This window comes from Tupaia chinensis, unplaced genomic scaffold (assembly GCF_000334495.1).
Source record: "Tupaia chinensis unplaced genomic scaffold, TupChi_1.0 Scaffold000178_1, whole genome shotgun sequence".
NCBI classification, from domain to species: domain Eukaryota; kingdom Metazoa; phylum Chordata; class Mammalia; order Scandentia; family Tupaiidae; genus Tupaia; species Tupaia belangeri.
The window spans coordinates 2479696-2493322 of record NW_006159653.1 but is presented as its reverse complement, the minus strand read 5'-3'; the positions used below and the strand labels follow the sequence as shown (position 1 = coordinate 2493322).

Below are 13627 nucleotides of genomic sequence, written 5' to 3'. Positions count from 1 at the left end.
CCCCCCGCCGAGGGCCCTCCGCGCGGAGCTGGAGCTGGAGCTGGGAGGCGGGCCGCGCCCCGGGCGCCCGGACCCTCGCGGCTGGACTCGCGGCCCTCACCTTGTCCGAGTCCAGGTCGGGATCGGCCTGGCACAGACGGTACAGGAAGGATTTCGGGTCCCGGCACAGCGTCTGCCGGGTGGTGAGGAAGTAGGTACCGCCGACGTTGAGCCGAACCCACTTGGACACGCTGCCGGGGCGCTGGGCCAGGGCACCGAGGCCCGCGCTGCAGCGACGGCATAGGCCGCCCCCCAGCCCCGCCCCGAGGCCGCCCGGGGCCGGCGGCAGCAGCTCGCAGTGATTCTCCGCCATGATCCCAGCAAGCCCCGCCGCCGCGCGCCTCCGCCGGAAGCGTCCGGCCTTTAATACTGTCCTCCGAGCTGGCCCGCCCTCAGGTCCGCCTTCGTAAAGCGCCTGCTCCGGCGTTACGCGGCAGACGGAAGTTCCGGTCCGGAAAAGCGGCCGGCCGTGCTCCCTTCCGGCCGGAGCGGGTCGCCGCGTGGTCCTGGCACGTGCGCAGGCGCGCAGAGCGGAGCCCGGCCTCGGTCCCCATGACCCAAGTCCTGGTAGAAGGAAAAGCACGCCAGCGAACGTCTACACTCTACATGCTTTTTATTACAAGACTATTGAGCATACGAGGAAAATTCATCATCCGGTAACTACATCTAAAGCACAAACATTTGAAAAAAAAAAAGAATAAACAGATTCATTAAATTATGATATGATTAAATCATTGACCAATAGAAAATTTATATAATAAAGCCAGAAAAAAGGTTGTAAAATATAGTTTACAATAATTATTCACATTCAAGGCTGTACATCAATACATACAACAACGTGGCCCCGAACATGAACTCAATCCAAATAATTCATATATTAGAATTTAAATAACACAGACTGAACTAGAGGCCAACAATAGTCAGCAAATAATCTTATATAAGAATAAAAATACAAAAGTGTATATCCTAACATCATTGCATTGCTTTCTAAGTTTTGTGTTTAATTTTTGCTTTGCCTGTACATCACAGTTACAACTACAGACCAGGTAGAGGGTTACATGTTCTGACTGCCACCAACCTGAAAGACAGCTCACAGACTACTGACTCGCCCTACTTTATGTTGCTAAGGAACAGCTACAGCAGCTCTAAATACTGTAACAACTGAATTTTGCCAGCGTTCAAACTTGTAATTAGATGCTTTCATCAGCAAAATGACCCCTGTTCACTCAGCCAGACTGTTGGTTTAGGGTGGGTTGCACCGCTAAGAAAAAGATTTGCCTTTTGTACAGAAGTTCTCTGTACATAGTTTGATTGTTTCTTCATATTGAAGAAATGGATTATGGGAAAATCCAGGTATGCATGTCTGCCCCTCCAGTTGCCCACCTGGCTACCTCCAATAAAACTGCTCCCAGACCGGCTCTCCACAGGCAGCCTGACTTAAAACCCTGTGATCTTGGGGTAGGGTACCACCCTTCGGAAGCTCTGGGAGTGACTCCAGCTCTGATTCAGCAGCATTTGTCAGGCAGCTAAAAGCCACACCCACTTGAGTCACCACCATCGGTTCATGTCGTTTTAAAAGAAACAAGGTGGAAACGTGCAGGGATCTAGCACCCCACTGCATTCAACAGCTGCCACCTCGAAGTCTGAGCAGCGAGTACCTGGGTCTAAGGAGCAGCCAGGCGAAGGGACTGGGAGCTTCAGAAGGCAGGAGATCCAATTCTGATGGCCCAGCCCTCATCTCTGGTACAGGAAAGTGGCACTGAGTATGGTGCCCAGGAAAACTGTTCATGCACGTTTCCCCCTCGGTCCCGAGACCCCACCTAAAGTAGAGAAGTTACTAGTGCAATCAGATTTGGGTGGTCTGGACTAGAAGACTAGGCAACCTGCAATCCAATGGGCAGGCTGTGGGGAAGACACGGCCTGCAGTTAACACCAGCCAGGCAGCTACGGTCTACTGTGGTGAAAGCCTGCCTGCTGTGCCCTCCTGACAGCAAGGCATTCTGACTGAGGATGAGGGGGATAGGAATGCATATCTGTAAAGCCCAATCACCTATATGGGTTCTTTTTCAAGTAGACTTGCTCTGCTACTAATCAAAATGGTCCGATGTACTTTCTGAGTCTATAAACTTAATTACGAATCACCCCCTAAGCATGTGGCAAGGTCAGTTCAACACTTCTCTGCTGACTGTGCAGATGCAAATTCAGTACCATTGTGGACACAAAGTACAAGATTCTGAAAATGTCGCTGAGCACTTGAAAGCCATAGCAGGCGGGATGGAAGAGAACTCACATGCAAGCACAACCAGGTTCTCGCTACAGATAACTGGCTCTTGGAAAAATCTGTCAGTAATGACATTTTACCATTCTAATCAAGGGTGTTCTTATTTAAATATTCTTTCAAACACACAACTGATGAGAAACTTTTGTTCAGAATCTGTAGTACATGGCCAAGGAGGCTCTGTTCACTGGAATTCAGCCTCTTCCATGCATCTGACCAAGAGAGGAAGGGAGGAACCAGAAGATGGTGAAATGGTTGTGTCTCTGTACTCCCACAGTTGACTACGGTTCGAGTCCTGGACCCAGTGGCTTAAACTTCATGCTGGGCACATGTGCGTGCATGCCCAAGATCCCGAGAGAATAAAGGAAAGGGAATTTCGGCGTGACCATCCTCCCTGGGGGCTGATTTCTCACTTCCTGTCTCTCTTGGTCTCTCTGGTGAGTGCACATGCCCTATAGCAAAAATCTCTCTCCAAAAAGAGAGAGAGAGAGAGAGAGAAGGAAAAGTAATACCACTTTACAATAAACCAACTCTTTGACCCAAAAATATCATTTCTAGGCAGCTGAGGGGGAAGGGAGCAGAAATCAATCAAAAATCAAAAATTTATATTCATCACAGCATTATTTAAATAGTGAGAAACCATCTAAATGTTTTATAATAGAGAAATGGCCAGATAAATTAGGATAAAATTTACAACCATTAAACTCTACATTCATTAAAAATGATGTTTTTAAAGACTTGCTCATGACATGGGAAATGCTTAAGATAAAATAGCGAGTGAGATAAGCTGGATGCAAAGGTGTGTCTCCATTAAAAAATGCCAACAAGGGGCCAGCAGATGGCGTGGTGGTTACGTCGCTGAACTCCACACAGGCGACGGTGGTTGAGTCCCAGACCCGGCAGCTTCAAACTTACACTGGGCATGTGTGCCCGAACTCCCGAGAAGAGACTAGGAAAGAGATCGCAGCTTGGCCATCCCCCCAGGGGGAGATTTCTTGCATTCTGTCTCCCTGTCTTTCTCTGGGGAGTGCACACACCCTTATAGCAAAACTCTCTCAAAAAATAGAAAAAAAAAAATGCAAACAAATGTGGGAGTGGGCAGGAAACAGGATGCAGACCCAAATGTTCACAGTGGTCTTCCGGGTGGTGAGCCTACACTTGATTCCCCCCCCCCAAAGATAAGTACAGAGCCACCAGTGCTCTGGGGTCTGTGTCATGGGGTTGTCTCCACAATCCCTTTAGGTGTGGCTCACAGCAGCCCGGGAGGGCTGGACAGGGGAAGCTCCTACCTGCTTCAGTAAGGGGACATGAGCCACCCTTCTCCAAGCAAGCATGTGGATAGGCACCCAGCAAGCCCTGGGTGCAATGGTGGCTGCACTGTGGGGGCTGGGCCCAGGGAGGAGAGGCCTCATGCCTCACCGAGGACCACCCGTGGCCTGGCTGGAGCCATAGGAGAGGGTGGGAAGCAAACTTCTACACCTGCTTCTGCAGCTCCAGGGCAGGCAAAATGCAGGGAGCTGTGACCCAGCCTCCTTTCTGTGCTGAGATCACACAGGCCGTGCTCTCAACATCTGCACTTGGCCCTGCGTGTTCTCGGCAGGACGTCGTAAACCACAGGGCATCGTGTTCCTGGCTTGGGGTTTCCAGGCACGGTCATCTCTGCACAGAGACTGGCACCATGTCCCCATCTTAGAACATAAGGCACCTGCAGCACGTGGTGGCTCTATAAGGAAGGGGTGGGTAAAACTCAGGTTGATGTCAGTGCAGGGTAGGAAGAGAAGATGCTCGGGCCTTGAAAAGCAAGGAACAAAGCCAGGAGAGCAGTGGCCTGCAAGAAAGGCCAGGCTGTCACGAGTTTGGGAGGGCGCTGTTTCAGCTGGCAGCTGCGGGCACAGCTCTGAACTCCTCACTCTGCAGTCCCACAGGTTAGGGTGGAGATTGTCGCTGAAGCCCAGGAGGTAGTGGCGCTATCCAAAGGGGAGGACTCAACGGGACACCTCCCCAAGCAGCCCTGCTAAGTGCTCTGGTTAAAGCCAAGCCTGTCCGTTCCCTGTAGCCAGTCGCCCAGGAAAGATGTCCTTCCCGCATCTGCGTGTGCTCAGAAGTTGAAACCACTCTTGCACGCAGATGCAGGGCATTCTGAGAAGGGTGAGAAACAATGGGGGGAGTAGGCCTGAACAGACATTCCTAGAGAAACGGCCAGGCGCGGCTCACCTGCTCACAGGCAAGGCTTTCTAAAAGCTAGGAGAGGTGAGGCCTGGCCCAAGTCACAGGCCAGGGCTGTGTGCTCAGCCCAATCGTCCTGCTCCCTGAGGACTGACACGGCTCAACCCGCATGCGCACTCACTGCCCCCAACCCCGCAAAGCACTCAGTGGAGAGGGGCGAGGCAGACACGCTGGCCATACTTGGGGAGCACCTCTGCTCCCATGGAGCCCTGCACAGAAGGCCCCACATCTGCACTAACCCCCCAATTCAACAAGGGACACTGCTGTCACAGCAGTTCTCAATGTGGACGCGACCTGGTATCCACTGTGACAGGCCATTTGAGAAAGAAGGTGGGGGTGCAGGGAGGGCTGGGGGAATTTGTTCTGTGGGGGCCTTTTGGGGAGCCATAGTGAAAGTCTATCAAATGGCCATGTTGTGCGAGTGAGAAGCGTGTCTGAGTGGTCTGCTGTGGGCCAGACTGAGGGCTGACCTCCAGGGGTAACCTGGGCAAGGGGGAGGGACAGCTGAGGCCTGGTCTCGTAACCATCCAAGCAGAGGACAGCAGCCCAGGCAAGGCTGAGTGTGATGGTGAGCAACACCTTCTCCAGAGGAAGTCCACCCTTTATGGGACCAGATGACCCAGCCATGTGGCCGCCTGTAGCTGACCCAGGCAGAGATGGGGAGACTCAGAGCTGTGAGAAATGTGCACGAACAAGACACAAACGGGGCGTGTGCGACGTGGGCACGTGCAGACATGGTCTCTCTCAGACCCCACTTCACCGTCTGGGAGGTCTGCACGTTTCACCTGTAAAGACTCTCGAGAAAGGCCCAGGCCTCACTCCACACTCCTCCCATGGAGGTTAGCAGCCGCGGCACCTCCTGACTGCCCGGGGCTCCAACAGTACGCTATACTCGTGACCCGGCAGGTGCTCAGCAGGCTCACGCAATGGCACCCCTCCGGGCATGCTGGGCCTTCAGCCCCGCCCACACTGCTCAGTGGGGAGTGGCGGGGGCAAGCCCTTTGAGGGCCTGAACCATGTGCCACCACCACTCTCTGTCCACACGCCACCATGTGGAGTCTGCCTGCCAGACAGCGAGGACCACAGAGATATTGGCCCAAAGCCACACACAAGGGGCCTGGCCACACCTCCAGGGACATCAGGAGGGACAGGAGAAAGGGGTCTCAGGCACAAATGCAGAGAGCCCTGCCCCCACGCAATCGCCCTGGTGATGAATTCTGTGACGGTGAGGAGGAGGAAGAGCCAGACACATCGGTCCCCTTGGCCACAGTGAGGCCAGCGCACGGGGTAGGTGGAGAGGAGAGGGCGCCATGTGCTTCTGACTGATGTGAGAAGCTTGGTGGTGCCAGGTGCCAGGTCTGTCCTCTGGGCTGTGTGAGACCTGGGCCGGTGGGCGGGGCTGGGTCCCATGTGACCAGAGTGTGCGGCGCCCTGCAGAGCACAGAGAGCAGGCAAAGCAACCCTGAACTCCTTTCTGTTATTGGATTTGTTCTCTGTGTGGCTGGGTACTTTTTTCTTCTTTTTGTTTAAATAAAAAAGCTGCAAGGTTTCTGCCGTCTGTGTCCCTTGAGATGGCTGGCAGGTGGTCTGGAAGCGCCCCGGTGGCGGCCGAGCCGCATGGGGGCAGGTGTCCTGGCAGCAAAGGGCAGCCAGCCAAGGCCGCGTCACTGCACAGCAGTGTCCGGGTGGCTCTGGTATCGCTGCCTCCAAACCTCCTGGATCTTTCGGCACCACTTGTGAGCGTTCCCGCTTGGATCCATTAGGTAATATGTCCTGTTAGGCTGCAAAGGCAGAGCCATTTAATGGCCTCCGGGGGGCGGGGGGGGTTCCACCAATCCCTGCCACCCAAGGAGGGTTGCCCACAGTGTACGTCCTCTGGAAGTGTGAGCATGGTGGCTTCGGTACTCCACACCCATGCAATGATGAAGTATGTGGTGAATGGCCCACCTTCCTCAGGTCACCCCCAATTTGGGGAAAAATGGGGGCCTCCCACCCAAACTCAGGATTGAGCCGCTACAGTACAGCCTCTGGGACGTAGGAAATGGGGACGCGGCTGCCCAGCCCTAGCTGCCCCTGGTCAAATAGCAGACGTCCAGCAGCGGCGTGAAAGCCTCCCAACCAATCAGTGCGAGGGGCCCTGGGGCCAGACTCACCGTGTGGACAAAGAATGTTTTAAAATTCTTGGCCTCTGGTCGGAGTTCTTGTGACCAAGGAATTTCACCTTTCAGGACTTTGTTGACCGGGTCCACGTAATATAAATGTGGCCCTTCTGTGAGCAACAGCTGCCGTCGGCGAGCAAACAGACCCTGGCACAGAGACAGACCTGCTGATCCGGCTCAGCGAGCCGGTAGTCGTCCCACTGCCTCAGACGGAGGCAGGTCTGTCCCCTCGTAGCTGAGCCCAGAGACCACACCAGCCACTGTCCACCCACCTAGGACACCCCCTATCTGGGCCAGCACCCAGGTTCCCGCCGCTGAGCTTATCCAGACAAACCCCATGGCAGTCAGGCCCCCATTCCTCTGTAAGGCACAGAGCCTAGAGCGAGAGTCTCGGGCATGGGGGTCCCAAGGCCAGTGACCAAGGTAAGAGCATGTGCTCGGAGGGGCCTGTGCCTGCACGTGGGGCCTGGTACTTCTGACATGACTCATCTATTTAATCCGTACAACATAATGACAGCTAAACACTGTGGCGAAACAGTCTACGTCCGAGGCCGGCAAGTGATGTGGTAGGTAAGGGCGCTGGACTCCCACATGGCTGACTGTGGTTCAAGTCACAGACCTGGCGGCCTGCTTTCTCACTTTCCCTCTCTTTTTCTCTTCCAGTCAAAATTTAAAAAAATAAGTAAATGAAGTTAAATAAAATAATTCTTTATAAAAAAAAAAAAGAAAGAAAGAAATAGTCTACTTCTTGGACTTCAGACATGGTCTCCTCACCAGACAGAAACCTGGAAGCTGGTAAGCCCAGGATCCCAAGGCAGGGACCCAGGCTATACTCTGCCGACCACTCACCACCCACGATGTGGCTCTGAACTATTTCCCCCACAGCTGACCTCTTCCTTAGCTCCTAGAGCTGGAGGTGAGCTCCAGAAGTGAGCTAAGGCACGGCTGCTAAGTCCGACACGTCGCGGCCAGTGCGGGTCTGGAGGAGGCCTGACCCCGCATCAGAACCAGGAGGGAGACAGATCCACATGACAGGCAGCGGGACCCAGCTTACCTTTCGCTTATCCACCGGACCCATCTTCAGTATTAAATTATTCTCTACAAACTGGTGCCTACAAAAGAAGAGAACAAGAATGAGACACATGTGAAGGTCGGGGACAGAGCGACTCCAAACCCCTGCTTTGACAAACCCCCTGGACGCCCTGGGTGCCCCGGCGCGGGGAGCCGGTAGTCGCCCCACTGCCTCAGACGGAGGCAGGTCTGTCCCCTCGTAGCTGAGCCCAGAGACCACACCAGCCACTGTCCACCCACCTAGGACACCCCCTATCTGGGCCAGCACCCAGGTTCCCGCCGCTGAGCTTATCCAGACAAACCCCATGGCAGTCAGGCCCCCATTCCTCTGTAAGGCACAGAGCCTAGAGCGAGAGTCTCGGGCATGGGGGTCCCAAGGCCAGTGACCAAGGTAAGAGCATGTGCTCGGAGGGGCCTGTGCCTGCACGTGGGGCCTGGTACTTCTGACATGACTCATCTATTTAATCCGTACAACATAATGACAGCTAAACACTGTGGCGAAACAGTCTACGTCCGAGGCCGGCAAGTGATGTGGTAGGTAAGGGCGCTGGACTCCCACATGGCTGACTGTGGTTCAAGTCACAGACCTGGCGGCCTGCTTTCTCACTTTCCCTCTCTTTTTCTCTTCCAGTCAAAATTTAAAAAAATAAGTAAATGAAGTTAAATAAAATAATTCTTTATAAAAAAAAAAAAGAAAGAAAGAAATAGTCTACTTCTTGGACTTCAGACATGGTCTCCTCACCAGACAGAAACCTGGAAGCTGGTAAGCCCAGGATCCCAAGGCAGGGACCCAGGCTATACTCTGCCGACCACTCACCACCCACGATGTGGCTCTGAACTATTTCCCCCACAGCTGACCTCTTCCTTAGCTCCTAGAGCTGGAGGTGAGCTCCAGAAGTGAGCTAAGGCACGGCTGCTAAGTCCGACACGTCGCGGCCAGTGCGGGTCTGGAGGAGGCCTGACCCCGCATCAGAACCAGGAGGGAGACAGATCCACATGACAGGCAGCGGGACCCAGCTTACCTTTCGCTTATCCACCGGACCCATCTTCAGTATTAAATTATTCTCTACAAACTGGTGCCTACAAAAGAAGAGAACAAGAATGAGACACATGTGAAGGTCGGGGACAGAGCGACTCCAAACCCCTGCTTTGACAAACCCCCTGGAGCCTGCCTGACACAGGCTCTCCTAACAGGAAGGAAAAAACTTCACATGCGACTGAACCCACAGCATCCACTGCTGGACAGGACTTGCCCCTTATTCGGACCAGTAACAGACACCAGGAACGCTGCCAGGGAGAAGGTGCCACAGAGCCGAGCGCTGCCACCACGTCACTCCATCTGAACAAAGCTGTCAGGAAGCTGTGCTGCCCCAGGATTCAGCTCCAGCCTGCGAGCTGCCCCTCACTGCCTCCCAGGCTGGAGCCCAATTCGGTGCGCGGGATGCCCTGCATAACTGAGAATCTTGTCTCTGAAAGTGTCAGCTGGGCGAGGAGTTCCTGACCAGGGAATGCCTTCCCTGGAGTCTCTGCCAGAGTAACGAAACACTTTTACTCAAATACGGTAGCAATTTGGATGTGAAAGCCGCAAGGGCAGACGTGGCGTTCAGCCGCCTCCTTGGTGTGCACACCACACGATCGCGAGGCGTGTAGGAGACTGAAGTCAACCATTCCTGCCACATTTCTGATTTTCCTGGAATCTCTGCCTGGGTGTCACTGAAGAAACACCACGTTCTGTACCTGATAAGGGCCTGAGATGCCCAGGTAAACATCCGAGCACAGCCAGGCACTCCCCAGCTCCCGGGGGCCAGGAAGCAGGCACCTGGCCTGGTCAGTGTGGCTGCCCTTAGTACAAACAGCTGACCAGCGGCTTACTACAACTACTAGCTACTCGTCTGCTTTGAGAGACTCGAACAAGTACCTGAAAGAGCCACGTTACTTCTGACTTCAGAAACTCACACCCCATTCTCTGGAAGGAGCCCCACTGCTACTCCGGTACCCCGACTTTAGCAGGCTGCGGGAGCCACCTGAAGATGCACAGCCCAAGCCACCAGCACCTATGGCACCACTGCCATCTCCCCACCGTGTGAGGCTGAGGCCCCTGTGAGATCTCTGCCCACATTCCAAAGCCAAAGCTTTTGTCCCCTCCCCAATCCTACCCCAACTAGACCCCAAAAAGACTATCTTCGAGGGTCTAAGCCCAAGGCCCCCAGAGAAGTGCACAGTCCCTAATCCCCAAAAGGGCCAGAGAGAGGATCCAAGGGGTACTCCCAACACCCAAGAAGCTCCCAGATGGGGTTCACCTTGGGTCAGGGAGGGCCCAGTGGCCGGGGGCTACTGGCTCATTCTCTAACATCACTCACTTGCCAGCCCTCAGCCTCAGCCCCCTTCCAACCGAACTTTATAGGAGACTCCAAGGAGCTGGGGTCCTCTCAACTGTATCCAATATATACTATTATTGGAAATTAAAACTCACACACTTCCAAATAACTCATTCAAAACCAACACATCCATTACATATGACTATGACTAACATTTGTATTAATAACAAACCCCCCTCCTTTCCAAAACAAACACATTAAGGAGAAGAGCAGCACTGCTGTGCAGGTGGGAGGGCCTGTCGGACTGCACACGCTCTGTCTCAGGGCAGAGCCCAGTCCTTCCAGCAGCCTGTGCCCTCATCCTGCTCTGACCTTTCGTTTCAGCTGAAGTACATAAATGGGAAGAAAAAAAAAACACTTGGGCAAATAGTTGGAAAGGAGAGGTTTTTTTTTTTTTTTTTTTTTTCTGCTTTGTTTTTAATTTATTTCTTAATTCAATGTCAGTCTCCCCCCACCGGGTCTTCATGCCGCAACGCACTCCCCAGCCCAGATCAAGGGTGTGTGCACACATGGTGTGCTCAGAGGCCCTGGAATATGAACCAAGACCTTTCTCACGTAGATGCAGTCTTGTTACCTCTGCACCACCACCTGCCCCAGGGAGAGGTATCTGCATAGCCTTTTCAGATATGTGTGGGATTCTCCTTCAATAATATAGCAAAACTCAATGGCAGCAGCTTCTCAAATGTTAGTTGCAATTTGGAGCCCAAATCCTTCATGATGAGCTTTTCATTCTGTGTGACATTAAAATACATTAAGCTACCTCTGAAGGGATCTCCTTCCACTCAGTGATTTTTCAGTGCCGTACCGAGGTCATCTGGAAAATGTTGGTTTGCTGAGTTATGGAGACCTCCCGAATGTTGACAAACCCTTTCCCATAGCATCAACGAATCGATTCATTAACATCACTACACATGGCCTCAGAAGTTTTTGAATACTGGGAAGATGTCAAGCTCCTAGTGACAGGTAAAGTTTTCCAAAGTCCTAATTTCACTCGACGATTTCAATTTTATCACTGGTGTGAACACTGGCAGCTGCTTCCCTTGAGTAACGGGCTCAGTTCAACCACTTTCAGGAGCTGTCAACTAGGCAGCCACGTCTATGCAACACCAATTAGCTTGCTGGTCAGCTTCCCACAAAGGCAGCGTGACCCAAGCACTAGCACTCGAGGCGATGTCACTGTGCATAGGCAGCGTGTGTGCTCCATGCACCCACCATTCCTCACAGAGTGTTGGTGACATCTGTCACTTTGTCAGATTCTCAGGGCTGAGACTGGCTCTGTGAGCAAGTGGCTGTGACCAACTGACACTGGGGCGTGCCTTGGCCTAAGGTCGCGTGGAGATTCCACAGCCTGCCTGCCACAGCTTGCCCATCTGTGCAAACGAGAACGGGCTGGGGCTGTCAGACGGGCACTTCACACCTTGGCTATTGGCGCTCGGTAAGGAAAAGAGCATCCCTTCCAATGAGAAATGGGGGTGACACCAGAGGAACACAGGCAAAGCCACGAGTCAGTGCCTTCTGCAGACTTGTCCGCCCGAACAGCAAAGGCACGCTGGGCAGCGCAGAGGTGAACCCCGCCTCCACGTCTGCAGTCACACTGCTGGTCCAGCAAGTTTCTTCGCAGCGTAGATGGGGAAGTAGAGCTGCCCAGGCTGAAGCAGGGTTGTGGTAGAGGATTTGTCTTCTAGCATTACAGCCTCCAGGACAGCACAACTTCTCTGTAAGAGCTCCAGTGGTTTTTAAAGTTTCTAGTCTTATAGACTGTAACTAACAATGTTTGCCGTTTAAAAAGCTCATCCCATATGTGTTTGAAATGTTTCTTTTAAACGTAATGTATTCTTTTATTATTTATTTTCTCTTTATTTTTGAGAGATCTTTGACGTAGGGCATATGTGCGCACCAGAGACAGAGAGACAGTGAGAAACCACCCCTTCAGAGGGTATGGCCACACTCAATCCCTTCTCCATTCTGCTCTTGGGATTTGGGGCATGAACACACACACATGTCCAGTGTGTGTTTTAAGTCACCAGGTCTGAGACTCAAAACACAGTCAGAAACATGGAACTCCAAAGCCCTAACCACTATGCCACCTGCTGGTTTATTTTTATTATTATTATTATTATTATTATTATTATAGTTTGACCAAAAAGAGACAGAGAGAGAATGTAAGAAAACAAGATGCCAGGTCTGGGACTTAACTGTGGCCAGTCATGTGGAAGTATGGTGCCTTAACCACCATGCCACCTGCCAGCCACAACATACTCGGGATTTTTGCTATAGGGCATGTGCGCTCTCCAGAAAGACACAGAGAGAGAGACAGAAAGTGTTGCTGGACTCACATGGCCAACTCTAGTCCCGAAATTAGTAATTCTTTTTTATATATATAAAAAAGTCTTCTCGGGACCAGCAGTTAGTGTAATGGCTATGTTGCTGGACTCCCATGTAGTCAACCATGGTTTGAGTACTGGATCCGGTGGCTTAAACTCACACCAGGAGCGGGTGCGTGCGTGACAAAGATCCCGAGAGGAGAATGGAGAAGGGACTACAGCGTGGCCATCCCCCCGGGAGGTGACTTCTCGCTTTTTGTCTCTCTGTCTCTGTCTTTCTGGAATGCGCATGCACCTTACAGCAAAAAACCTCTCAAAAAAAAAAAAAAAAAAAAACAAGTCTTCTCCTTTTTAAAGTTTCTAATCCATACTTACCTGGCGGCTTATTTCCTCAATTTCTCTTTTTCACTCTGTCCCTCTCTGGTCAAATTAAAATAAATAATAGAGTTAAATAAGATAATTCTTTTTAAAAAAAAAAAAAAGTTCAAAAAAGAAAAAACAAATAACTCATGCTGCCCAAAATCCTGAGAGGAGAATAGAAGAGAAGGGATAGCAGCATGGCCATCCTCCAGGGGAGTGGTTTCTTGCTTTCTGTGTCTCCGGTGAGTGCATGTGCCCCATAGCAAAAAATCTCTCTACAAAATTATAGTATGTGTGTGTGTGTATAAAATAAGTTTTATTTTAGAATAAAGTCATTAAAATTTAAAGTAACAGTTTAAATTTTTTTTAATTTCTTGAGACACTTTTTAGTTTGACTCAAAGTCAAGTCAACAAGGGATATTTACTGTGTAGGAACAAGAAAAACTTCAGGATTTCAAAGTAATGATTTATAGCAAGTATAACCAAAGATAGGTAGAGTAATCGCTCAGTAGAAATACTGAAAACAAACTTAATCATCTCTAAAAATGCACATTTAAAAATTATTTTTTATTTATCTCTACTGATTATTATTTTTTAATTTAACCAAACAGAGGGAGAGGAAGGGAAAGCGAGAAAGTAAGCTACCAGGTCCAGGACTTGAACAGTGGAGGAGTCTGACCCGGCAAGGCCCCAGGATCTGTCTGAGCCCCCCGACTTTTGAACTCTGCTTTCGGTCGGATTAACACGTTGGCAAGGCCACTGTTGTGCGCCCCCCCCCCCCCCCCACCTGCC

General features: G+C 51.7%; 2 protein-coding genes across 3 annotated transcripts in view; both read right to left on the bottom strand.

Moving 5' to 3' along the window:
• The window catches only part of KCTD5 (potassium channel tetramerization domain containing 5), an 18272-nt gene extending 17881 nt beyond the window's left edge, over positions 1-391 (bottom strand). The window contains exon 1 of one of the 2 annotated variants that reach the window (XM_014587043.2): positions 101-391. In XM_014587043.2, coding sequence (XP_014442529.1) covers positions 101-352 — 252 coding nt within the window. In that variant the 5' untranslated portion in view covers positions 353-391. The remainder of the gene's footprint in view (positions 1-100) is intronic. The other variant, XM_006146414.3, reaches the window with a different exon arrangement.
• Positions 392-2901: 2510 nt separating this feature from the next.
• PDPK1 (3-phosphoinositide dependent protein kinase 1) overlaps positions 2902-13627 on the bottom strand; it is a 46072-nt gene continuing 35346 nt past the window's right edge. Inside the window, exons 11-13 of the mRNA XM_014587042.2 lie at positions 8796-8853; positions 6697-6849; positions 2902-6324 (exon numbers count right to left, since the gene is read on the bottom strand). Of these exons, the coding sequence (XP_014442528.1) occupies positions 6208-6324; positions 6697-6849; positions 8796-8853 (328 nt within the window). The 3' untranslated portion in view covers positions 2902-6207. The remainder of the gene's footprint in view (positions 6325-6696; positions 6850-8795; positions 8854-13627) is intronic.